The sequence below is a fragment of the Electrophorus electricus genome, chromosome 16, assembly GCF_013358815.1.
Source record: "Electrophorus electricus isolate fEleEle1 chromosome 16, fEleEle1.pri, whole genome shotgun sequence".
Taxonomy (NCBI): Eukaryota; Metazoa; Chordata; class Actinopteri; order Gymnotiformes; family Gymnotidae; genus Electrophorus; species Electrophorus electricus.
The window spans coordinates 7,736,376-7,762,057 of record NC_049550.1 but is presented as its reverse complement, the minus strand read 5'-3'; the positions used below and the strand labels follow the sequence as shown (position 1 = coordinate 7,762,057).

The following is a 25,682-nucleotide window of genomic DNA, read 5'->3' as shown; positions in this document are numbered from 1 at the left end:
CTGGGATTTAGCAGCGTGGAAGGTGCTCAAAACGCACCTTCTTCTTTATCCCAGTACAACATGCTTGGCGAGAATGCCTTTTTGTCTTTAGCGTATGTGGTGCCTAATTCGAGGTGTGTTCCTCCGAGGATCTGCCAGTGCGTCTGGGAGTTGCCCTCCGCGCCCTTGTTAGACTCATGCTCGTCTCTGGAGAGTGTTTAGAATTCTGATCTTCACCAGGGCCCTTTGATATTTCATCACGCTGCTGACCTCCCGTTTTTTCTTTTTATTATTATTACTTAAGCAGCGCTCTTAAAGGCAGGAGCTGTCACTCGGCCTTTGCCCTTCTGGACAATTGCTGTCAGGATGGTGCGCATATAGTGCGAGAGAAAGAGGGAGGGAGATAGAGATACAGGTAAACCAAGACATGGGGGCGAGTATAAGGATGAAATGAACTGGACATGGCAATTGCTTTCTGTTTAGCTATTACTCACACTTCAGATACGCTTTTTTTGGGTCAAGGTTATGGTGATTTATTTCTCTTCATCATACTTATATATGTAGATCCAAAAAACTATTGCTACCTTGTAAAAAATGTCAGCAGCTGGGTTTCTCCGAAGTGTCATAAAACAAAGTGCATCTTTAAATGGTAGTGAGATTATTATACTGAACACACACACTTTCTCTCTCTCTCTCTCTCTCTCTCTCTCTCTCTCTCTATCTCTTTCTCTCTCTCTCTCTCTCTCTCTCTTTCTCTTTCTCTCTCTCTCTCTCTCTCTCTCTTTCTCTTTCTCTCTCTCTGTGATGATCTGAATGTTATGATGATTTTGGAAAACAGGGACAGCATAAGTAGAGTGACTCACTTCTCATAAATACCAGTGAAGTCCATTTGTTTGGATCACTTTCTGTCTTTCCTGATGCAAATGCTGTCACACTCCATAAGTGTTGCTATACCCCCGCCACACACACACTCTCTCTGATTCTGTTCTCACAGTTTGACACCACATGTGCAGGAACCATTGGCAAACATGAACATTTAGTCTCACAGCTAGATGCAGCATGGTGTCACCATTCGACACACACAAATCTGTGTAGGCATGACTAAAAGAGGCACAGTCGGATTTCAGACAGACATTTTGCCTCTGGACGATGGCCATCTAGACGTGCTCATTTAACGTAATGGAAAAGAGTCAGTAATAGCATGTGGAATTACGGAGACAGCGACGGAGATGTCAACACACATCTGTTCGTGGTGATTTCAAATTATTAATTTGCCATTAATCTGACTTTCAAGATATCAGACACAATTGGAGTAATGGCCAGACCTGCATCGGTGTGTCTGAAATGGCGACTGCTAGCCATTGCTTTTCAGATGGGCTGCTGTTCTTACAGCTGGGCCTGTGAGACCATTATTGTTCAGTGTCTGTTTTTTAATCCTTTACGTATCCAATGTGCAGTCCGTCCTGACCATTTGTTTCTGACAATTTGTATAACCTTTTGTATTCTCTCACTCTGGTGATATTTCTCTGCAATCGTTCCATGTCTTCCTGTGAAATCCTGGCCTAGGGAGAATGTCAGTGTTGAAGCTGGATGAGTCGAGGCGCCAAGGTGCTGAATTTTGGACAACAGTCTGAGCGCACACTTACACGACCGTGTGAAATGCAATCCTTCAAATGTCAGCCGATATTCTTTCAGCCCCTGGTTGCCCATATTCCTGCACCACAGTAATGAACTGGAGCTTCTTTGATGAGATCTCTTGTGCAGTGCCGCACTATACATCTTGCCATAAATATCTGGTGCACTTTCCCAAGAATCCTGCTGTCCAATCACCATAAAGGTAACGAATCCAGGGGGACAAAGATGATCACTACTGCAGCTAGGAGAATGGAAGTCCCATTTGCATTACAAAACCAAACAGTCATACATCAGTCACAAATGAATTGGACTCTCTTGCCTTCCTTGTATGCTGCTAATGTCCACCGATGTCTCTCATGCAGGGCCCGATTGGTCAGTGCTGCATGGGTAGCAGACCTGTCCACCACACCTCATCATCATTTCCACTAATTGGAGTGCGAGGTGTGAAAGGGTTAAGCATAAAGAAATCTCATTGCGCAAATGGTTGGTGAGGGTCAAAAGATTTATATTTGAAACTCAGTGAGTCGAAACTCTCTTAGTTGTCATTTTAACTACCTCCTTCTTGATTTATTCCATCTTCTATGGCACTCCTTTAATTATAAGTTCTTACTGCCAAAATTAACTGCACACACTGAATGATTTCTGGATAGTGATTCTCTATCTGCTACATAATCTTAACCCTTTAGATTCCAGGGATCCAACTTTTGTAACTATGTCAATTGCCTGGCCACGAGTTCCAAACAACGAACGACCCCCCCCCCCCCCCCCCCCCCATTAACCCGCTGGTACCTGAAGGGGAAAAGGGCTTGATCACCTCCCCCAAGGCATATGGAGGAGATCCAGAGACTTGCGAAGGATTCATCGTACAATGCGAACTGTTTTTACCAGCCGTGACTAACTGGCCACGCCAAGGTAGCGTTCATAATCTCCAGGCTCACAGGTAAGGCACACACTTGGGGGCAGATTTGGTTATCTACAGTTCGCCGTTAATGAATGATTCCGCGGGTTCGTGAGGGAACTGCGAGCAGTGTTCAACCATCCCCATCAAGGGAGGCTCTACAGGCAAGTGCTGTTGCGCTTGAGGCAGGGACTAAGATCTCCGGTGGACTACGTCATGTTCCAGACCCTAGCCATGGGGACGCGTTGAAACGAACCCGTGCATATCGACGCATTCTTTGGTAGAACTGCAGGCTAACACATTGAACGAGGTAGTACACCTCGCTATAACCTACAACTGCCTCCTGTAGGAAAGACGCCATTGTATACATCAGAATTCACCACAATGGGATGCAACCGTGACTGCCAGACAGACCAACACCTCTGAGGAGCCACTTGCAGCTGGACACAGCAGGGGCATGACCCAGAAAGGGAGACCAAAGGAAAGGCAGCAATGCGTTGAGTCTCGCTCTATGTTCAAAGTGTTGGTTGAGGTGTCATACAAGGGCTGCTTGTTTTCCACCTCTGCCCTAGTTGACTTGGGGGCTGCTGGGAATGTCATGGACTGGGGCTTTGCAAAGAGGCTAGGGATCGAATCCATCACCCTCCTCTCCTCGCTAAGCGTTCAGGCCCTGGACGGGGGCCCGGTAGGCCCTGGCTACATTACCCATGTCACTCCCCATGTCCTCCTCATCATCGAAGGGGAGCACATGGAATGCATTGCCTTTTTTCTCCTTCCCTCCCTCTCTCATCCTCTCACGCTAGGTCTGCCATGGCTATGGGCTCACAATCCACAAGTACTGTGGACCAAAAACCAAATCCTGCAGTAGGCGCCCTCATGCAGCCAAAGGTGCTTCTTGAACAAGGCTGTGCCGCCCAAGGTGACCTCGACGGAGAGGCCTGGAGCAGATAAGCAGGTCCCGATTCCCCAGAACTACAAGGACTTCTGCCCCATCGGGACTGGGACTGCGTTATTACCCCCCATGAGAGGGCAGTACCCCCCAAGTGACGAATCTATCCCCTCTCCCAAGAGGAAGAATGGGCAATGGACCAATACATCATGGAGGCACTGGAACAAGGTTACATCTGCCCCTGTCCCTCTCCGGAGTGAGCCGGGGTTTTCTTCATGAAGAAGAAGGATGGGGGCCTAAGACCATTTGTGGACTACCAGGGGCTCAAGTACCCGTATCTCCTCCCCCTCCATGAACAGTTGAGAGGAGCCAGGTATTTCACCAAGATAGACATCCATAGTGCCTACAATCTAAACTGGGTCAAAGAGGGAGACGAGTGGAAGACCTTCAGCACTTTCACTGGCCATTATGAGTACCTGGTTTTACTGTACGGTCTGGCCACGGCTCCGTCCATATTCCAGGCCTATATTAATGAGGTTCTAAGGGAGTTCTTGGGAAGATCCATCATCGCTTATATCGACAACATCTTGATCTATTCCTCCTCCTGGAACCGACATGTGCGCGACATGCGGGGCGTGCTCCGGACCCTACTACAGAACCTCTTATATTGCAAAGCAGAAAAGTGTGAGTTACACTGTAAGGAGGTTGACTTTCTGGGTTACATCATCCAAGAGGGAAGTGAAAGCATGCAACCAGGCAAAGTGGAGGCAGTAATGGCTTGGCAAAGACCACTCACAAAGGCATTACAGTGTTTTTTAGGCTTCGCTAAGTTTTATCGGAGATTCATCAAATCCTTCAATTGCCTAGCGAGGCCCCTCACGAATCAACTCCGGGGACCAGCCCAAAAAATTAAATGGACCCTTGAGGTGGAGAAAGCCTTTGAGGAGCTGAAGACTGCATTCTCCACAGTGCCTGTGTTGCAGTAACCAGAGAGACCATTTGTGGTGGTGGTAGACGCCTCCAACATAGGAGTAGGTGTGGTGCTGTCTCAACATATGGAAGAGAGAGGAGGTCTCAGGCCCATCATGTACTTCTCCCGAAAGCTAAGTGGAACTATGGGATTGGGGACCGTGAGCTGCTATCCATGAAACTCACTTTCAAGAAGTGGAGGCATTGGGTCGAGGGAGCACGACACCCCTTCACCATTTTCACAGACCACAAAAATGGAATACCTCCAGTCACCAAGAGACTGAATGCCAGACAAGCTAGGTGGTCGATTTTTTTCTCCAGGTTCTAGTTCTGGGTCACCTATAGGCCTGGGGAGGAAAACACCCAAGCAGACGTGCTCTCCCGGCAACACAGAGGCCCTGTCGACGAGTTCGGAACCTGCTCTCTCTCTCATGCTGTCTGACATCTCTGAAGTGGGAGCTGGACTGACAGATAAAGGTAGCCAACCCTCATTCACAACGCCCACCCAATCACCTCTACGTGCCACCTAAACATAGGGGTTCAGTCATCATGTGGGCGCATACATCATTGGAGACAGGACACCCTGGTTCTACTCACACTGCACAGCTGATAGGGGTGCGCTATTGGTGGCCTGCGATGAATAAAGACATGGTAAGGTATGTGGCTTCTTGCGCAGACTGCGCCTGCAACAAAACGTCATGCACTCCCTCAACAGGTAAGCTTCTACCCCTGCCTACTCCCCTACAACCATGGTCCCAACTGGCTGTGGACTTTGTTATGGACTTACCTGTCTCAGAAGGCCACACCGTTATCCAGCGCATAGGTGACAGATGATCAAAGATGGTTCAATTGATCCCTTTAGCAGCCCTCCCCACCGCACTGGAGACAGCCGACACACTGTTCCACCAAGTCTTCAGGCAGTTTGGTCTACCTGAGGACATCATTTTGGACCGAGGCCCTCAGTTCATATCATGGGTGTGGAAGGAACTGCTGGGTAAGCTCAATGTCACGGTCAGGCTAACGTCCGGCTACCACCTTCAGGCCAATGGGGAAGTAGAGAGAGTCAACCAGGAACTAGGTAAGCTCCAACGCCTCTATAGCCAACAACACTCCAAGATGTGGAGCACGTACCCCCCAAGGGAGGAGTACATGTAGAACTCGTTGCACCACACGGGAACGGGTCTCACCCCTTTTGAGTGCCCGTGTCAGACCTAACGGGGAGCAGTCGAGCATTGCAGGCCTTTCATGTGTCACCGCTAAAGCCCGTGAGGGAGGGTCCCCTCGCTGAGGAGGAGGGTCCCTCAGGTGACCCACCCCCACCTCTGGAGACGGAAGGGGGCCTGGTGTACAGGGTGTGGACCCGGCTAGATTCCTGGAGGAGAGGGAGGGGGCTGCAATACCTAGTGGACTGGGAGGGGTATGGCCCAGAGGAGCATTGTTGGGTTCTGGCCTCCCAGATTTTGGACCCCGACCTCGTCGCTTCCCTCCATAGGCTACACCTGCTTAAGCCTGCCCTGAAGCGGTGGGGCCGGCCATGTTCCAGGAGCCTGGCGGGGTCTGGGGGGGGTGGTGGTGGTGGTTCTGTCATGGTAGGCCGGTCCCCTATGGAGGGACATGCCCACTCCAGACAAAGACCGTAACACTTACCTGCCCCGCTTGCAATCACCTGCCTTCCAATAGGAAAAACCTGCTCCTCATTCGAGCTCTCACTATTTATACTCCTACACGTTCAGAAGGAGAGTGCTGCACATTAGCGGACGAGACCAAGAGTGCCCGTCGTTACTCCGATCCAGGAGAAGTAACTAGACTTGTGTTTGTGTTTGTTCAATAAGATGGAAAATAAAGAACATATCTGTTCAACCTCACCTCTTGCTTCCTCTGTACCGCCTACGTCACACTAAATAATAATCCTAGAGTTTAACAAATTAAACACTACATCACTGAGTGCCATATGGTATTGATCATATCTAGAGTAGTTTTACTTTATTTATCTCTTAGTAAACAGTAGCCTATTTACTTCAGAACTGACAAGATTATCAAAATTACAGTCTCTATTTTGACCAGTGTTGATGAATTAATTATTTGGACAAGTGGTGTAACTCTGCTCCTTCAGTCAGATGGTGTAACTCCGCTCCTTCAGTCAGATGGTGTAACTCCGCTCCTTCAGTCAGATGTAATTTTTTTTTTTTTTGGTCAGATGGTGTAACTCTGCTCCTTCAGTCAGAAGGTGTAACTATGCTCCTTTATTCAGATGGTGAAACTCTGCTCCTTCAGTCGGATGGTGCAACTCTGCTCCTTCAGTCAGAAGGTGTAACTATGCTCCTTTATTCAGATGATGAAACTCTGCTCCTTCAGTCGGATGGTGCAACTCTGCTCCTTCAGTCTGATAGTGTAACTTGGATCCTCCAGTCAGATGGTGTAACTATGCAAGGAGGCTGACTTGTGGTTTGTTTGAGCCAAAATGACGAGGATGGACTCCATCTACTTCACTGCAGCAGTATCCAACAACTATCTATGTGTGTATGCAAGACAGATGAGAAATAGCTATATTAGGCACTTGTATGGCAGACAGTACACTGCAAAAAGTAGGATGTCACTGGCTACAGACCCACAATTATAGTAGCTAGAACAGCCTCTAACAAACAAGTGGACATTCAGCCTTTATAGCATTTAAAGAAACATCATTAGAATACATTATCATAATTGATTATTAGCATACATCATGACATAAAGAGTTGACAAACTCAAAGTGCATAATGGCAATATTTGACATACATATGTGTCAGTCGAGTGCTCATATATTTTACATTTCACATTTATGGCATTTAGCAGATGCTCTTATCCAGCACTACTTACAAAAGTGCTTGGTTGTCTGCTCAGAAAAGCATCCTTAGCAAGTACAAATAGGTTAGAGTCATACCAAAATACTGTCAGACACAAAAGTCATTGCTGAAATTTAAACTGATATACACAATACAATGCCATATAGCATATGCTGTATAGTAATGGGAACGTTAGAGAAATTCTTTAAGAGAAGATTTTGGTCAGAGGCACAGTTTAAATAAATAGTTTTTAACACTGGATTTATTTCTTTACAAGTAGCAAAGCTGATTTGTATTACATTATTTAGATTGGACAGATGTGCAAGAATTGGTGGCCAGACTTAAACTGCATGAAGGGCAGTGATGGTGTGTGTGGCATCATTTTGCTGCTGGAATCACACTGAACAGGTGCTGCCACATCTGGATGAGACTGCTCTCACTGCTCCCCAAAGGATTATAGGTATTAGCTGCCCAGGGGATGGCGGGCTGGGAACGAAATGTTCAGTTGTGAGTAAAAAGCTCAGATGGACGTTTCGTGCAATGTTTTGTCGAGATAAATCTTGAAATATATTGCAAAGGTAATGAGCTATCAACTAGCAACAGCTAGAAATACATAAAGTCAACACTCTCTACCAACTTAATTGCTGACGTTTTTGTGTGTGTGTAGTTCATTTGTTGATCTGTTGCTGAAACTCTTACCCCCATCCTCCAAGTACTCATTCATGGTCAGTTCCTAACCACAGATGTACTGCTGGCTATATATTTTTGAGTGGAAGACCACACTCTGCCCACCTGTGACAATGACACTTGTAATATCTCCAGCAACGCAGCTCTACATGACATGCTCATTTCACTGCAACACCCACAACCATGCCGCACTGTCACTGCTATATTGAGACTGGACTACCGCCCAAACAATATACAACAGGGGTCCTGCAGTCAGAATCTGACTGCTCTAGAATGGGGCAGAGGGTAGCTGACAAATTTTGCATGGCCACACATGAGCTACATCTGTCATTGTAGCTACAAAAATCTACAAAATAAGTCTATAAAGAATGTTGAACATAATGAGGTCACCAATTAGTGTGGCAGGTTGGTAGGATGGTAGGAGTTTCTAATCAAATGAGCGGTGAGTGCATCCTTTTACCCGAATTCATCTTCTTGGGGGTTCTTTGTTTTCGGTTGTGAAAGTGGCGCACTTCTCCTCCCCGAGTCGATTATTTCCAGGGGATCTCTGGGGGAGGGGGGGGGGGGTGTGGTGGAACGAACAGCCTTGCGAAACAGCCTCGATGAATGCCTCGCTCTCCACTCTCTTGCAGCAAACATTGGTAGAGCTAATCTCTGCTAATGATGCAAATGTATGCTGCTAATTATTTCTCGCACAATCATAGCAGCAGCAAAACGCCCCCCCCCCCCCACAACCCGCCCCCCTCCCCCTCCCCCCATGTAGCGCAGCGCTACGGGAACGGTGCTCATCAAAAAACAGCTGCAGGAAAGGGGCTTAAAATAATGCTACATGGCAGGTTTATGCATCCCCCCCCCCCCCCCCCCCCCACCTTGGCTGCACAGGCTGAGGCTGCACTTTGACAACTGGCAGTAGGTGTATAAGCCACACGCTACCTCTGCCACCCTGTCTACGGACGGGCCTTCGTCACTGGAGACAGCAGGGGAGATTAGCACGGCTAACATGTTCCATGTCTTGTGGGAGGCGGTGGAATTTGTGTGACCATTTGGAGTGAACCTGTTTCCAGCGCAAGCTTACTCTGGACACGTGATCTTTTAGGGGCTGGGCCTTGCGAGATATTGTACACCCTCTGCTTCTATTTGTGCTAGCGTGTGTGCAACCTTATTTGTCCTTCAGTGAAAACCGTACATTGTGCATCTATGTCGTAAAAGGCTGATCTGGAGGTGCTGCGGTTGCTCGCCATCTACCCTCCCTCTTCTGGAACGCATTGTCCTTATCTTTTATGAGCACTCTTCAGCTATCCACTGAATGAAGGGTCCGTGCTAATGGAGTGCTGAATTGGACATTACTGGACATTATGTGATGACAGTCCACAGTGGTGCCTGTTTTGGAATTAGCAACTTCTTGTGCTTTTAAGTTTGCGTTTGGCTTTTTGTCTCATATCGCCATGGTAACCTGGCATTTCCTGGGGTGACCATCCAGCTCAGAGAAAGGCAGGTCTAGCACATGTGGTGTGTGTGTGTGTGTGTGTGTGTGTGTGTGTGTGTGTGTGTGTCTGTGTTTGTATGTGTGTGCGTGCTTTTTTTTTACCTTTACAGACGTCAGGTCTTCCTCTCTTGGCCGTGCATGTCTCACCTGCTCCTGCAGGTGGTTGGTATCTTTAGCCTTGCTTCCTGCTCAGGCCTTCCTCGTGTCAGTTCTACCTCCTGCCTCCTGTCTCACATCCTCCAGGCAAAGCCCAGCCACTCCATAACGGTCCACACACTTCCCATGCTGAGCTGGGGACCTGTTCCCTTTTATGAATATTTATAAGGACTAATAGATGTGTGGAGACTCATTTACTTGTTCTGTGTATACTCTTAGCATAGTAATGATGGAATGATTCATGGACAAATGCCATCCGACATGCCACCGTCATTAATTATTAAAACTCTTTAAATATTTGCACTGTTTATTTATTTATTTATTTTTAATAAATAAGTCTGGGGTACTTTTAGGGGACAAAATGCTAATCTACTAATAATAACTTTTGGGAAACTTTTTTTTTTTAAATTAGTCCAGACAACCTTTTTTTTTTAATTTACTTCATTTTGTGTAAAATGTCTGGTGTTACAGGCAGTTTTTTTTTTTTTTTTTTGCATGTGTACATCTGTATTTCAACTGAATATGGATTATTGCTTTTTACAAGAAATACTACATTCATGTTTTTCATCTGTGTTTAAGGTTTTGAAGTAATTATTCAGCAGCAGGAAAACTATGTCTGCATGACTGAAAATAGATGAGTGGTGGATCTTAATCGATTAGCAAATTAAGGTACTTCTCTATCTGGGCAACAGTGCAAGGGTCTGTCTTGAGATATTTTGTTTAGAATTGATAACTAATAGAAAGTAGTTTACATCTTATATATGAAAAAAACTGTAAAAGTAAAAAAAAACTATTGTTCTGTTTTGTTTTGGTTTTTTTTGTTTTTTTTTTACCAAGCTGGGTGAGGAGCTGCTGTTTAGACTAAGCACAATAGACTCAGTAGTATTTTCTCCATAATCTAACCATGTGTGCTTTCAGTGACTCCAAAATTATTAACATCTGTAACAATTATCTGTGCCTCCCACTTGTTTAATAAGATTATAGTCAAACTCAGTTTAGAATACCATCTTTAAGTGAGTCATTTAGGACCTTAAGGAATTAAGCATGTTCTCGACAGTATGAAGGAAAGAAAACTTGTATTTTTCCTGTTTTTGCAGCTAATACACTGCAAACGATTCAGCATGATTTACAGCACTGTACATAAATGCATCAGGAATTTATGGATAACTTAATTACATGGCATGAAACTGAATTATGGTAATAGTCAGAGACACTGAAACAACAGTGCTTGGTTGCTCATTTTCATAATTATATAAACTGTTCTCTCTCTCTCTCTCTCTCTCTCTCTCTCTCTCTCTCTCTCTTTGTTATATTTATACATGCATTGTAGACTCTAGTTGAATATAACCCCATGTTCATCCCTTCAGACGTGTGCTGTACATTATTTTAAACATAATTACAATGTAGGTACACATAACTTTCCTAAAGGTCGGATAAAATGGTAGTTGTTATTATTTGTTATAGCAATGTCGTCCTCCCACAGTGAACCGTAATAAAGTAAGAGGGACTGATATTTTTCTTATGCAACAAATGGCATGGCAGTAGCCCCATTGGGATCTACAAATAAACAACAACAAAGTTATGGCCCTATGCAGGGTTTGTTTGTTTGCTCATTTGTTTTTGTTTTTTTTAATGGCTAAGAGTTCAGGGCAGCTGTAGTTTCACAGCTACTTTGCACTTCTGTGCACCAGTACTTTATCATCCTTCTCACAGTACCCAAACGTCTTACTCTACTCTTATAGTGGAAAAAACCCCCAAAGAAAAACAAAAATGAACATGCTGTAGGCTATTTAGCTCACTACCACGTAAGTGGCAAGCTTCCCTCTAATATGTTTAAGTGGTTTTCCATAAATTTTCATTCTCTGAACATTCTCTGACTTTCATTCTCTGACTTTAATCAATAGACGGACAGTAATATGATAAAAAACAAACAAACTGCAGCTGCACTCGGGCCAGAGCTGGAGTTATGTCTGCTATGTTAGCTTAGGCCTAATACATGTCTGGAACTGGAGCTACTACGATCTAAGGGTATTAGAAGCAGTAGTAGAATTCCCTTAACAGGCTTGGAGTTACCATTGTGCGATAGAATAGAGGTGGGAAAAAACAGGCTATTCACAGTGGCCACAGGATGCTATTATATATATATATACATTGCTCAAAAAATGGCTTGAGCTAATTGAATTCATACATGGTAATGTGAAATTTCTTCCGTCCTTGATAATTTCACAATCAACTCTGAGTGGCGTTGCTGAAAAGTAGAAGCATTTAGGAACCACAGCACCTCGCCTGCAAAGTGGCAGACCACGTAGGGTGAGCGGGGTCACCGAGCGTCACGGCTCATAGGGCATAAAAGTCAGCAATGCTCCGCTGCTTCAATAACTGCAGAGTTTCACACCTCCTCTGATATTAATATCAGCCCAAAACTGTGTGCTGGGAGCTTTATGGCATGGCTGTCTGCGGCCAAGCAGCTGCATGCAAGCCTTACATCGCCGAGTACATTGCCAGAGTGTCGGAGAGAATGGTGTAAAGTATGCCCCACCACTGTACTCTGGAGCAGTGGGAACATGTTCTGTGGAGAGATGAATCACACTTCTCTTTCTGGTAGTCTGATGGTCTGGATTTGGCAGTTACCCAGAGAACATCGCCTGCTTGACTGCATTGTGGCATCAAAAGTGTGCCAAGTTTAGTGGAGGATATTATGGGGTTGTTTTTCAGGGATTTGCCTAGGCCCCTTAGGTCCAGTGAAGGGAAATCTTAATGCTTCAGCATACCAAGACATTTTGGAAATTTGTATACTTCCAACTTTGTGGGAACAGTTTGGCGGAGGCCCTTTTCTGTTCTGGCATGACTGTTCCCTAGTGAACAAAGTAAGGTCCATACAGCCATAGCTGGGTTAGTTTGGTGTGAAAGAACCTGACTGGCACGCATAGAGCCCTGACCTCAACCCTATCAAACACCTTTGGGATAAACCAGAATGGATATTGGAAGCCAGGCGCTCTCATCCAATATCAGTGTCTGACCTCACAAATGGTTTTCTGGATGAATAGGCAGAAATTCCCACAGACACACTCCAAAATCTTGTAGAAAGCCTTCCCAGAATTGTGGAAGCTATTCACTATAGCTGCAACAGGGGGAGCAACTCGGTATTAATGCCTATGGATTTAGAATGGGATAATCTTTCATTCAATACTTTGTAGAAGCCTATTTGGCAGCAATTATAGCTTCAGGTCTGAAGTGCAAGACTGGATTTGGGCAGCTGAGCTCAATCCTTATGACAAATCCTCTCAAACGTCATGAGACTGGATGTCGAGCATCTATGAACTTCCATCATCTGGTCTCAACATGGATGTTCAATACGGTTTAAATTGAGGCTTTGGCTCTGCCATTCATGGACATTCAGAGATTTGCCCTGAATCACTTCAGTCATGTTTTGGCTGTATGCTACGGGTTATTGTCATGTTGAAAGTTACACTGGCACCCTTGTGTCGGATATACACACCAAGTTTGAAAATGGTAGTCCCCCACTGGCAGACATATGCAGCGTCCATGATTCCTGAAGGCTGTCCAAGCTAGCCAGTTAACAAATTTAAAGCTGTCCTATGCTAGCTAGCTAACAAAGCAAGCTTCTCTATAACTAAATGACTGTTAGAACAGTTCAAAACTGGCTCAAACTACCTCTTTTGCTGTGTTATAACTAATGTCATCAAACTTGTCTGACTGTATTCTCTTCAACAAAAGTGGAAATTGCTTTTAAGTGCCAACAGAGCTAGCACTGCTGACAGCTCCAAACCTATCTCTTTATCTTCGAGACTATCTTGAATTCTGGAGCCCACTTTAAAGAACCACCAAACAGTGAATCCAGATCAGTGACAATCAGATTTTAAACTCAAAGTCTCATATTTAAACCTTGATAGTCTGCCTGTGAATGTAACATTGAGCGGTATGGAGGTGGACGGATAAACACACAGGCACGGAATACAAAGAAACAACCATCAAACATTCAAACATTAATTCAAACAATTAAACCATGAAACAGTGAAACAAACAGTCAAACCTCCAAAGAAACAATGAACAGCAATGATCAAGGCACACATCAAGGTTTAAATACATGACCCAGAAATGAGGGACAGGTGTACGCAATCAAACAATGTGAGGACAAAATGAAACTATGGAACGGAACAAAACACAATGACATGGAAAACACGGAACACGGAAGATGGAAAGCGCAACACCAGGGCATGCAGAACAAGAAACAACAAAACAAAAACAAGACTAGGACAAGACTCCAATAGGAGCAGACAGGCCAAGATGTGGAGCAGGGACAGGACCCAGACGAGACACAGGAGTAGACAGGCCAGAAACAGGAACCGAAGACAGGACATGACGAGGAGCAGGCACCGGAACAGCAGACACAGAAACCGGGGCAAGAAGAACCAGGAGTAGACACAGGAGCAGACACAGAAACCGGGGCAATAGGAGTGACAGGCAAAGAAGCAGGAACAGACGTGAAAGCAGAACCAACAGAACCGTGAGGGAGGACGAGGATTACAAGCACGCAAAACAGACCAGGCCAGGGACAAAGGGACAGGAACAAAAACGGACACAGGCACCGGAATGGACACAGGGACAGAAATAAAGGGAGACACAGGAACCGGAATGGGCACAGAAACAGGCACAGGGACAGACAACACAACAGGAGCCAAAACAAAACCAGGCAACAGAGAAAGTAAAAACAATGGGCCAGTAGGAGACACAGGAGAGCTTTGAGGAGCGACCAGGGGGTCAGGCCTGGCACGAGGCACAGGCACAGGCCTGGCACGAGGCACGGGGACTTGTGGAGTGGTTTCTCCCACTCCAGGAACAGGAACTGGTGGGTCCAGTGGCGTGGCTGCGATGACCAGCAGCGGCAGGTCTGGGGGTCCAGAGGCAGGGCTGCAGCCGTCAGTGGCGGCGGTGGGTCCTGGAGGCACGGCGGCGGTGGGTCCGGAGGCGTGGCAGTGGCCAGCAGCGGCGGCGTTGGGTCCGGAGGTGCAGCAGAGGCAGTCAATGACAGCGGGTCTGGGGGGTCCAGAGGTTAGGCTGCACGAACAGACCTGCTAACAGATCAGATGGCATCAACTAGGCTGGGAACAGGGACGGAACTGGCAGCATCCGCTATGCCAGGAACAGGACCAGGATCAGGACAGGTGGCGTCTCTCACGCCGGGAACAGGACCAGGATCAGGACGGGCGGCGTCTCCCACGCCGGGAACAGGACCAGGGTCAGGACGGGCTGCGTCTCCCACACTGGGAACAGGACCAGGATCAGGATGGGCGGCGTCTCTCATGCCAGGAACAGGACCAGGATCAGGACAGGTGGCTTACAGGATAGCCACAGATGCTGGTGGGGTGACCCTGGAGGAACACACAGACACAGAACCTTCTCGGCAGTTCTCAAGACGCATACGAACTACCGAGAGCTCATATTTGTGCTTGAGTGCCCACTGAGTGACTTTAGACAGGTTATCTGTGCATTCAATCCGCCTTCTCACATCTTGCACTGCAGGCCGCTCCCCCCTGCAGCGTTGGTCAAGACAGGTAGACTCTTGGCGCTTACCTGGGATCTTGTCGTCATCAAAATAAATGTGATCCTGCTTTTTCCGGGAACGACGAGATGCCCGTGTACCCGCAGCGCCAGAGGATTTGCTGTCTCTGGTTTGGTGGCACTGAGATGTAACGAACTTGGACTGTGTAGAAACAGCCGGAGTTTCGTCCCAGCGAAACCACCTCCCAGAGTCTCGCTCTCTTGCTGCGTCCTTGTTGGGCTGTTCATTCTGTAATGTTGAGTGGTAAGGAGGCGGACGCGTGTGCTGAGAGGAGCGAGATTTAATAGGGGCAAATCCAAAATCAGGGTTGTTTAGGCAGTCCAGGGTCATAGAGCCGACACAGAGAGTACTGGGATACATTACAAAACAAAAACATACAAAGGTAAACTAGGGAAGCAGGCTATAACTAAGGCAAGGGAAAACTCAGGGCTAGGAAACACGAAGGCTAAGATAAACACACAGGCACGGAATATAAAGAAACAAGCATCAAACATTCATTCAAACAATGAAACCATGAAACAGCAAAACAAATAGTCAAACCTCCAAACAAACAATGAGCAGCAACGATTAAGGCACACAACAGGGTTTAAATACACGAACCAGAAAGAAGGGACAGGTGTACGCAATCAAACAATGTGAGGACAAAATGAAACTATGGAAAGGAACTAAACACAACGACATGGAAAACATGGAACACGGAAGATGGACTGAGCGTGACAGTGAATAAATGAAAACATATAATAATTATATAGATATATAAGTAATATATATATATATATATATATATATATATATATATATATATATAAAACTTATTACTTACACATTAACAAATACTAAAATGAAATCTTAGAATACAATTTCACATTGTGCATTGTTTGTTTCCTCTTTATTGAGTACAGTAATTATTCTGTCACCTAATCAGTTGTCTACAAGCTGAATCGAATCACTTTTAGGCTCATTCCCTGGACATAGTATAGTTTATTACTGTTTAATTATCTAATACGGAACCCATTTGTACCACATTATCCTTTGTTATCTTTCTGTTTTCCTTCTTTTATTTGGTTAAGCCAAGTACATTTTTGTGTGGTGGCAGAAATTCGGCTGGCACACCATTTAGCCGAGTGCCCACATCTGGCCACAAATGAGCCAGCACAAGCCCTGCAGTGCAAACTGCATGCTAATGGAAGAACGGCTAAAGCTAATGCTAATGCATGCACTGCAGCACAATAGCACTTATCGCTCAAATGCCTATTCCCATTTGTCTGGCTATTTGTAAGTCCAAATTTAATCAAATGAAGGCTGTTGGTAGTCACCTTTGGGCAAGCTGTGAATGAATTCTCCAGTTACTAATTGGAGCCATGGGACGCTAATTCTGCCATCTGCCTGGCTAATATGGACCTTTTCGAGGCAGCAATTCTAAAAATTGAAAGGTTTCTGTAGATCAGTCCCTAAGCGATGTACATTTAGCACTGATGGGTTCACAAAGTTTTTTGAATGCCTTCAATCATGCAAGGTAACATGAGAAAAACATTGGCATAATCTGTTCTTAAAATGTTATTAGTCAAAAAGCAAAGAAAGTAATCCAACAAAGTAAGGATTCAGCATCCAAAAGTAAAGGTCCACTCTTCAACTATATGTCTAATAATAATAGAAGATGTTAGGTTGTCTGACACAATGACAAGCCCATGAATCTTTAAACTTTTCGAAGCCGGGCCGGTCTGTTCAGATGGTGTCGATAGTGTTTGAGGGATACTGTTTTGAGACGATCTGCAAAAAGCCTTGGACATTTGGCACTTCACATTCAAGTATCTTGAGTCACTCTGTCAGCTTTGCTTTCGAGAAGCAGTACTAAAGGAGCACAAGCATTTTCTTCAAGAGTAAAGAGGATCTGGCTTTATAGGGGTCTGACTGTTCTAGAAGCCTACTGAATGGAGAAGGGGATTGCTAAGCAGTGTCTTGTGTGCCATTCCTTTTCTGAATATAGAAATCATCCAGTATTTTTATTTGATTCTTTCAAATTCATTCTTTCCTTTCTCTTTCTTTCTTGCTTGCTTTCCCTCCTCATATTTCTTTCCAAATCAAGGCATGTCCCCAAGATGTGATGAAAAAATAACACTTTGAGAACCCCTAGAGTAGAGCTAGGCAATTATAATCCTGGAGAGCCACAACATGCAAACATCAGCATTTTCCCCACCTCCGAAGTATCTGATTTAACTCATCAGCTAATTATGTGTTTGCATAAAACTGTAACTGTCTACTCTTATCCTTTTGGGACAAGCAGAAAAAACTTGGGTCTACCTAGCACTTGTGTCAAGGGTGCACAGCTATGAAAACGATAAGATTTCCATTAAGTAAGATTTCCATTATGAATGCATTATTGAAATCTATTCTTTTCTTCTTCTCTCTGCCCCTCAGTAGCCATTAGCAGACCTTCCTCTTCCTGTCCGCTGGAAGCAACCTAACAGTGGCCGTGGGTTCTTACCCCCAACTGGTGATTTATTGATGGAAGTGGGGAAGCTATGAAGCCCACTTTGTGACAGCTTGGAGCTTTTAAAATGGAGCATGTCGTTGGGCTGATGAATTGCCACAGGTTGAGCTCACCCGGCGGCATGATACGTCAACGTCGGCACTTAAGAGGGACTCTGCGGTCCAGGCGCATCAAGCGCGACAGAGGATAGATGAGCTCTGGTCTCCCAGGCTCTCATGCCAAATCTGGACAGATTACATTAAACACAATGGCTCTGGAAGAAGCTAAACATGAATGCGATTAAGCAAACACATTTTGAAAGGTCTTAAATAGTGATGGGATGCTAAACCCATGCTAAACTGATCTTGCTCAGCGTTTTCCCAATGGTGTGGATGAGATGCCTTTCCTAAGCAAATGCATTGCTAAATTGTCCAAGTTGTCAGTTTGCTTTTCAAGGATACTTAATTTAGCATAGCGGCATATATCAGCATTACTTGTTCCCAAGGCCTTATCTATTCCACATCACTTCTCCCTGGCAAGTACAGACCTGGCAAAATGCTTTTATTGCTACAGAGCCACAGTAATTTTAAACGGTAACTTGGGCAATGCTAGCTGCTAATCTACCTTGAGTTTCTACCCAAACACCTGTTTGTCTTGCCTAGGGGTGATAGATACACCTCCAGAGAAACCCAGTACAACTATAGAAGCCATCAATAACGGTGTAGATCCAGTGATTAAATAGGCCACAGCTTGACTGGGTCTCTGACTCCTCTCCAGATGACTAAAATTACAGCCCCTGCGAAGTCCCAGCGGAAGACCGATCAACAGTAGCATCAATCAGCCTAATAGGAAAACGAGCAGGCCTTTGTCATTAATTGTGCCCGGGCACCATGGAAACACAATTAGAGCAGTGGAAATTAGGTCACGCATGTTGAAACATGGAAGGGTCATGCTAGCTTTCCTAGGTCACGTGACCCAGAGCAGAGAGCCGTTGAGTAAGGCAGGGTTAATGTATATCGCTACCTATCCTACCTACTCATTAACTTTGTCTGACTTTGTTATATTTCTGTACTTTTTCTATTCCTTCTTTCTTGTTTTACACAGGGAGTTGTTTTGAATGTAGGGCGAGAATCTTATTCTAGCAATTATAAACAGAGATGCTTTTCTGACAGTATCCAACAACTAATAAAAAAAAAGTAACTTCCTGCCCCAGTTATAGATTTAATGATCTGAGCATCTATCTCTGTTTTTTGACTACCTGTCTTTGTCTGTCATAACACAGCATAAACTTCCCAAGATGTGAAGAAGGAGACTTAAGAAGAGCTTCCAAGCTCTTTACACATGTCTGTATGCAGTTTTATTAGTTCAAGTGTCTGCTTTAACAGTCTCTCTCTCTCTCTCTCTCTCGCTCTCTTTCACTCACACACACACACACACACACACTCTTCCGTTATTAAACCTCTTTAACACACATACACACTCCTTTTTAACACACACACTCCTCTGTTATTAAACCACAGCTGTACTGTTATTAAGTCACCACTACTTAATTAAACCTCTACACTACCATATTTACCCAGCATCTGAGAGCATGTCTTTCTCGTCAAGAAATCCAAATAATTAGTTCATTAGGCTTTAGTTCTGTGGCTGTGCTGTCGAAAGGCTGTGCTGTCTGTGCTGTCGAAAACCCCTGGGCGTGCTTGTTCTAGGATGGGGCTTAATGCCCAGTGTGTACAGTAAGAGAGGAATTTCGGTTACTTCAGTCTCCACGGGATTCCCCAGAGGGCTCAGTGCAAACCTGGCCTCATGCGTTAGGCATCCCACAAGGCTGTCTCCATGGAGATCAGTGCAAATCACTGCCTTGTGTGCTTGTTGCTTAGCAAATCCTGCCGGATGGCTTCAGGTGGCTAAAATAAATAAACAAACATACCTTTGTGAGGGTTTGTATGGAGAATGTTTCATCCACACATTGGATTAAAACAGATGACTTAATTGCACATTGTGATTTTTTATTTATGTCACTGAGTTGAACGTCAGAAAATATACAAAATGGTTGCGTTTGGCAGTAAGTTTGCAATATCACTAATAACCCCTTGCACTTTTTAAAAATATGACCCAAAAACTAAAGTATGGAAAGATTGACAGGTATTTTGGTTGTAAGCTGATTCATTTCTGAGGCCTGGCAAATCAGTCATGTTCTCCCAGCCTAGAAAGCATAGAAATTAATTAAGTGCTCTGTGCTATAGACACTAATCATACTTCATCACAATTTATATTCTCAGTGTTGGTATCGCCTGTGTTGGTGATAATAGTATAGATAATGAAAATTATAATGATTATGGCAATATTTATGATGATAATGATGATGATGACGATGATGATGGTGATGATGATGACGACGACGATGATGATGATGATGATGATGATGGTGATGATGATGATGATGATGATGATGATGATGGTGGTGATGATGATGATGATTATCATTACCATTATTATTTTAGTGATTATTTGTGATAATTGTGCAGCTTAGACTGGTTCAAAGAGGCAAGTAGCCAAATCAGTTATGTGCTACATTTCATCAGCATAATCAGCAACAAAAACACCCAAGGCCCAATTTAGCACTGAGCTCTATACAAATGAATGTGTAAAAATGAATGCTTCCTTTTAAAAAATTTAGAAATAGTGAATGGCTCACCTGAAACCATGTCTGTCTTACTACGTATCAGTTACTAACATGGCTGAATGGGCTTAAAGAATGTCCTGACTGAAAAACGCAAAGCCTGAACTAAAACATACGTATCTCACCCCATTGGTTTAAGATCGCTGTTGTAGAAAAATTTCCAGTGGCTAATTGGGATAAATGAGAGAAAACACAGTGAATTAATAATGAATGCATTGCTTTGGGTGTACAGTGTGTGAAGTTTTTATCACTCCTTTCTTTCGCTCTTTCTCTCTTTCTCCCTCCCTCCCTCTCTCAGCTGTACAGCTCGTTCGACTTTGGACGAAAGTGGCAGCTTGTTCATGAGCGAGTAACCCCCAACCGCTTTTACTGGTGAGTTACGTTGACTCGTTCACACCAGCCGGCAGTCTCTTAGGAGACATTATATTCGGCTGTGAATTCAGTGCTTGGCAAAACGATCTCTGTACACCGATTCTCACACTCCATAAATGCAAATCATCGCATCAGGACCCAAAAACAGTCGGATAGGTTGGTGAATTGTTTTGGTTTTGTGTGGGATTGGGAAACAGCCCAACTGGTCTTTGCACATTTTGAAAATGTACAGTCGTATTACAGATTCATCCTGCTGTTTACGACTCATTCTCTAACTACTTGTGCCTGGCTTCATGGAACTGTGAGAAAGAGGCACGAATGCAGCATTGATTCGCTGTACAGAGACATATTCACGAGTGACTGGGTGGGGTGTGTGTGTGTAGGGGGGGCGGGGCGCTGTGCACAACTAGCCTACATCACAATGTAAAAGTGAACCTTTAATGAGGTGAGGCTATGAGGTTTCTCATTATCTCACGTGTTTTCCCTCTTCAAGAATCATGGCGTCATCACAAACGGACGGGAGGGGCAGGACAGGGGCCAGGGGTCACACTGCTGCATTATACACTGCTCTGGGCCCTGCATCTATATGAAGGCTCATCTCATATAGCAGCGTCCTGGGCAATGTGTTTAATCTATTCCCATTTTTCACTTCCCTGCACGGTGTCCAAGGACAGGGAGAAAGAGATGACCTCAGAGTTAGCGCGTTATGCAGTAGGATGTGTTCAGCGGGCTCGCGGACAGAGATGAGCTCATCTCGCCACCTCAGAGCTGCTCAAAGCTCAACGATGATGGTCGCAGCCACAACTTCCATCAAGGGACTTGTTTTGGAAGTGTATCGGCAGGCGTGAAACACACACGCATACACACAAACACGCGTGAATACAGAGCAATACTGTTTCCATTCGAGCAGACACACAAGAAACAGGTGCTATAATTCGCTTTTCCAATTATACTCTCTCACCTCACCTCACCTCACCTCACACACACACACACACACACACACACACACACTCTAGTGCATGTGCATGCACACACAGTGCTCAAGAACACTCCTTTTGCCGTTTTGATAAACAGCAGTGTGATTCCATTTTCCCATCGTGAGACATTTGGGGAAATGGCACTGCATAAAGGGGAGCAGTCTGGTTTTATTGCCGCTGCAGGAATGGAGCTAAAATAAGATGTCTGTTAGTGAGTCAGTGCATTTCATCGTATCCCCGCCACTCACCCAGCCCAAGATAACTTCCTCTCCTCACCTCTCGTCTCTGCTCCTCTCCTCTCCTCTCCTCAATTCTCCTCTCCTCTCCTCTCTGCTCCTCTCCTCTCCTCTCCTCAATTCTCCTCTCCTCTCCTCTCTGCTCCTCTCCGCTCCTCTCCTCTCCTCTATTCTCCTCTCCTCTCCTCTTCTCTCCTCTATTCTCCTCTCCTCTCCTCTCTGCTCCTCTCCTCTCTGCTCCTCTCCTCTCCTCTCCTCTCCTCTATTCTCCTCTCCTCTTCTCTCCTCTATTCTCCTCTCCTCTCTGCTCCTCTCCTCTCTCCTCTCTGCTCCTCTCCTCTCCTCCTCTCCTCTATTCTCCTCTCTGCTCCTCTCTGTGATCCATGCGGTCGCCCTGCTGCAGGTGTGTAAGCGGCCTGGACAAGGAGGCTGATCTGGTCCACATTGAGGCGCACACGCCAGATGGCCGTGAGTATCTTTCCTTCGTTAAAGATGTCGTCCTTTTAGCATGCGCCCATGGGTTTCATTCATAACTTCTTTCACTCATGCTTTCCATACCAGGGCAGTGGTAGCTCAGTGGTTAAGGTGCTTGACTTGTAATCGGAAGGTTCAAGCCCCACCACTGCCAGGTTGCCGCTGTCGGGCCCCTGAGCAAGACCCTTAACCCTCAATTGCTCAAGTTGTACTCAGTCATAATTGTAAGTCGCTTTGGATAAATGTGTCAGCTAAATGCATTGTTGTTCTTATTCATTCGTTTGCTGTCCTTTCGATCTGTCCTTCTCTTCATCTACACCAGATTAATGGTACTGAGTACCAGAGTACTCTACCACAGTGCTTGACGGTACAGTGACACTACAGCACTACTCTTTTGGATATTCCTTCCCGTTTCTCCATTTAGCTTTACCTTTCTCCATGACTTGCTATAGCCCCCCCACAGGTCAGCTCTGGTACTGATCTTTTCAGTACTCCACTACTGTCCTTTTTAGTGCTCTACTTTTCAGTACTTCACTACCTGTCATTTTCAGTACTCCTCTACTGATTTTTTCAGTATTCTTCTGTTGTAAATTTTTGTCATTATTGTCATTCCTCTACTGTCCCTTTGCAGTACCCCACTACTGTACTGTACAGTGTCTGACTTCATACAACATCACAACTGCCATTTTTGTGTCCATGACCATGAACGGTAACGTAAACATATTTAGTAACATCGTATAGCTCTGGTTCTAGAATCCTCCCATCCTTTTACATTTTGACAATGTTAACAAGTATCATTTATTATAATCAATACATTTTTGAGATTTAAAACAAAAAAACGTACCACAAAAACATTCCACAGGCAATCGCAACATCGACTTTGTGGACACACTGCATATGAACGTGTGTTGCATATCGTTACTGTTGACCCTTAAACACATATTAGGTCAAGCAATATAACAGTACTGTTTCAATACGCTGGAATTTCATTCTCAGCAGTGTAGCATGGCTGGTTGTGTCTAGTTTTACTTCAGTGATTTGCATGGTTACCGCAGCTTGCTTTTATTTACCACGCGTGTCACTGCTTCCGTCTCTTCTAATGTCTTTGACGGCACTCTGCCGTCTCCTTCCACCCGTCTCTTCTTCTTTATTTTTTCATCGCTTTCACTCTAATTCTTCGCTTTCTCCCTGAACTGTTCCTCACCTTCCTTTTACTGTCTAGGAAAACTTTACGTCAACCTCGCAAACTCTTGCGCTCCCTTATTCCTCTGCCTCCCTCCCTCCCTCCCTCCCTCCGTCTCCCGATCACTATCTCTCGATCTCTCACTATCTCTCTCAACATCTCCATCTCTCTGTCTCTCCATCATCTTTCTTGTACACGTCCCACGATCTCCCTCTACCTTGCAGACACTCTTCCCTCTCACTCCACCCCCCCTCACCCCCCACACTTCTCTCCTAATCTCCCTCTGTCTCCTTCATCTTGCTTCCCACAATCTTTGTCTCACCCCAGCGCCAGACAAAGGCGGGACAGGTGGCAATCCCCTCTCCCCAGTCACGAGGAGGATGGGGGCAGCCAGGCGAGAACCAGTGAGGTGGTGAGCAGATCCCGGGGCTTGCGATAAAGCCAGACCTGGAGGCACACCTCAATAATAAATGCACCGTATGATCACTGATTAATCCTAGCCCAAGCCTTCCAGAGCTACCGGCCTAATTTAATGTCCCCCTCATAACTCTGAATGTTATTATCACTGCTGTCCTCCATAACTTAGGCCTGCACCAAGAGTTGTCAAGTTGGTAAAAAAGCTCAGGGGTGGAGGCTGTGTTTGTGGATGGTGTAAAAGGCATTCCATGTAAACCTTGGCTGTAGATGTCCATCACTTGCAGTTTTACATGGGGCTGGTGTGTTTTGGGAAGTAGATCTGTTTTACACATACACTAGAGTAGTGGTTCCCAGTGCCAGACTGAAAGGCAGGCACAGTTTAGTGCTCCTGCTCTAAAACACCCAGGTGAACTCACTGGGTAATGAGCTGAGTCAGGTGTCAACTTGCAAATGTGTGTGTTTGTGTTTGTGTGTGTGTGTGTGTGTGTGTGTGTGTGTGTGTGTGTGTGTGTGTGTGTGTGTGTGTTTGTGTGTTTGTGTGTGTGTTTTCTTTTGGTGCCCCACAGACTGTCAGTATATGACATGCCGGGCTCAGGCCTGCTTGGAATCAGCCAGGACATTTCCATTTCCAGGCTACATTGAGCCCAACTCGCTGGTGGTCCAGGACAACTACATCGTTGTGCAGGTAAGAGTGAAGCAGAGCTTGCTGGGTTTTGTAAGGAAGATACATTGGCTGAGATATGGGCCATTTGACTTCCTTCAGAGTAGCCCATATGTTATTTTCCGCCTGTAGTCGAAATTCCAGAATTTACATATGTTTCTGAACGCACCGATGCGCTGCACCGATGTCTTCAACTGTGGAATTCATTATGGTTAATTAGGACATGCATAAATATGGTCCTTGCAGTAATGAGGTTCTCCCTGAAATATGCAGTATATTGGATGTCACATAACTAAACTCAGTATGCTTTCAGACAGAAACATACTGTTTTATTTTTTCCACTGTGCTGAAAGATATAAAAATATCCACAGAGTGCTTTAGGATGCTTAATTTTTGATATATTGTTGGCTATTTATTGATGTGGTTTCATATAGCTCTATATCGTTGACTGTACGTCACTTCACCCTGTTCAATATTACTGGCTCTTTAGTCATACTTTTCGGGTTCTGTACTGCAGACTTTGAATAGAGTATGATTATGCACAGCTTTAACCTCTTAAATGCACTAATATACATAGATAAAACATCCAAATTAAAGCACTGAAAACAGGTTACATCAAATCATTCATCCCGCTTGAACAGCCAACTGAAACAATTGATGCCTTGAGTCCTAGAAGCAAGGAAAGGAAATGATATCCCATGTGTTTGTGAGTGCTGGAGGCTGACCAGTGCAGCGGATTAATGAACATTTGCGGTGGAGTGAATCTGAGATGGTAATGGCCTGAATTCCAAAGTAATGTTAATGCAATTTCACGGGACATTTTAATTTTCTCTCCTTGGCCTGAGTATGATTTACGGTGACGCCGTGCAAATGACGAGGCAATCGCTTTAAAATTCAGGCTCGGGAGAAGTCCGTTCACCGCCAGCTGCGCTTGCACTCCTCCCGGGCACCCCCCACCCCCGCCCCCAACGACTTCTTTAGAAAGAGTTCTTGGCAATCCTCAGATATTGGCTGCCTGTGTTTGGGTCTTTGCCCCCAGATCACTCTTTGGCAGGGTGATAAGATGACAGCCTGCACGCTGCTCAGCCGTTTCATGGATCTACT

General features: G+C 45.1%; 1 protein-coding gene across 1 annotated transcript in view; it reads left to right on the top strand.

Annotated features, from left to right (window-relative positions):
* Window positions 1-25,682, top strand: part of sorcs3 (sortilin related VPS10 domain containing receptor 3) — a 156,397-nt gene that overhangs the window by 94,369 nt on the left and 36,346 nt on the right. The window contains exons 5-7 of the mRNA XM_035535023.1: window positions 20,557-20,630; window positions 22,247-22,311; window positions 24,484-24,602. Of these exons, the coding sequence (XP_035390916.1) occupies window positions 20,557-20,630; window positions 22,247-22,311; window positions 24,484-24,602 (258 nt within the window). The remainder of the gene's footprint in view (window positions 1-20,556; window positions 20,631-22,246; window positions 22,312-24,483; window positions 24,603-25,682) is intronic.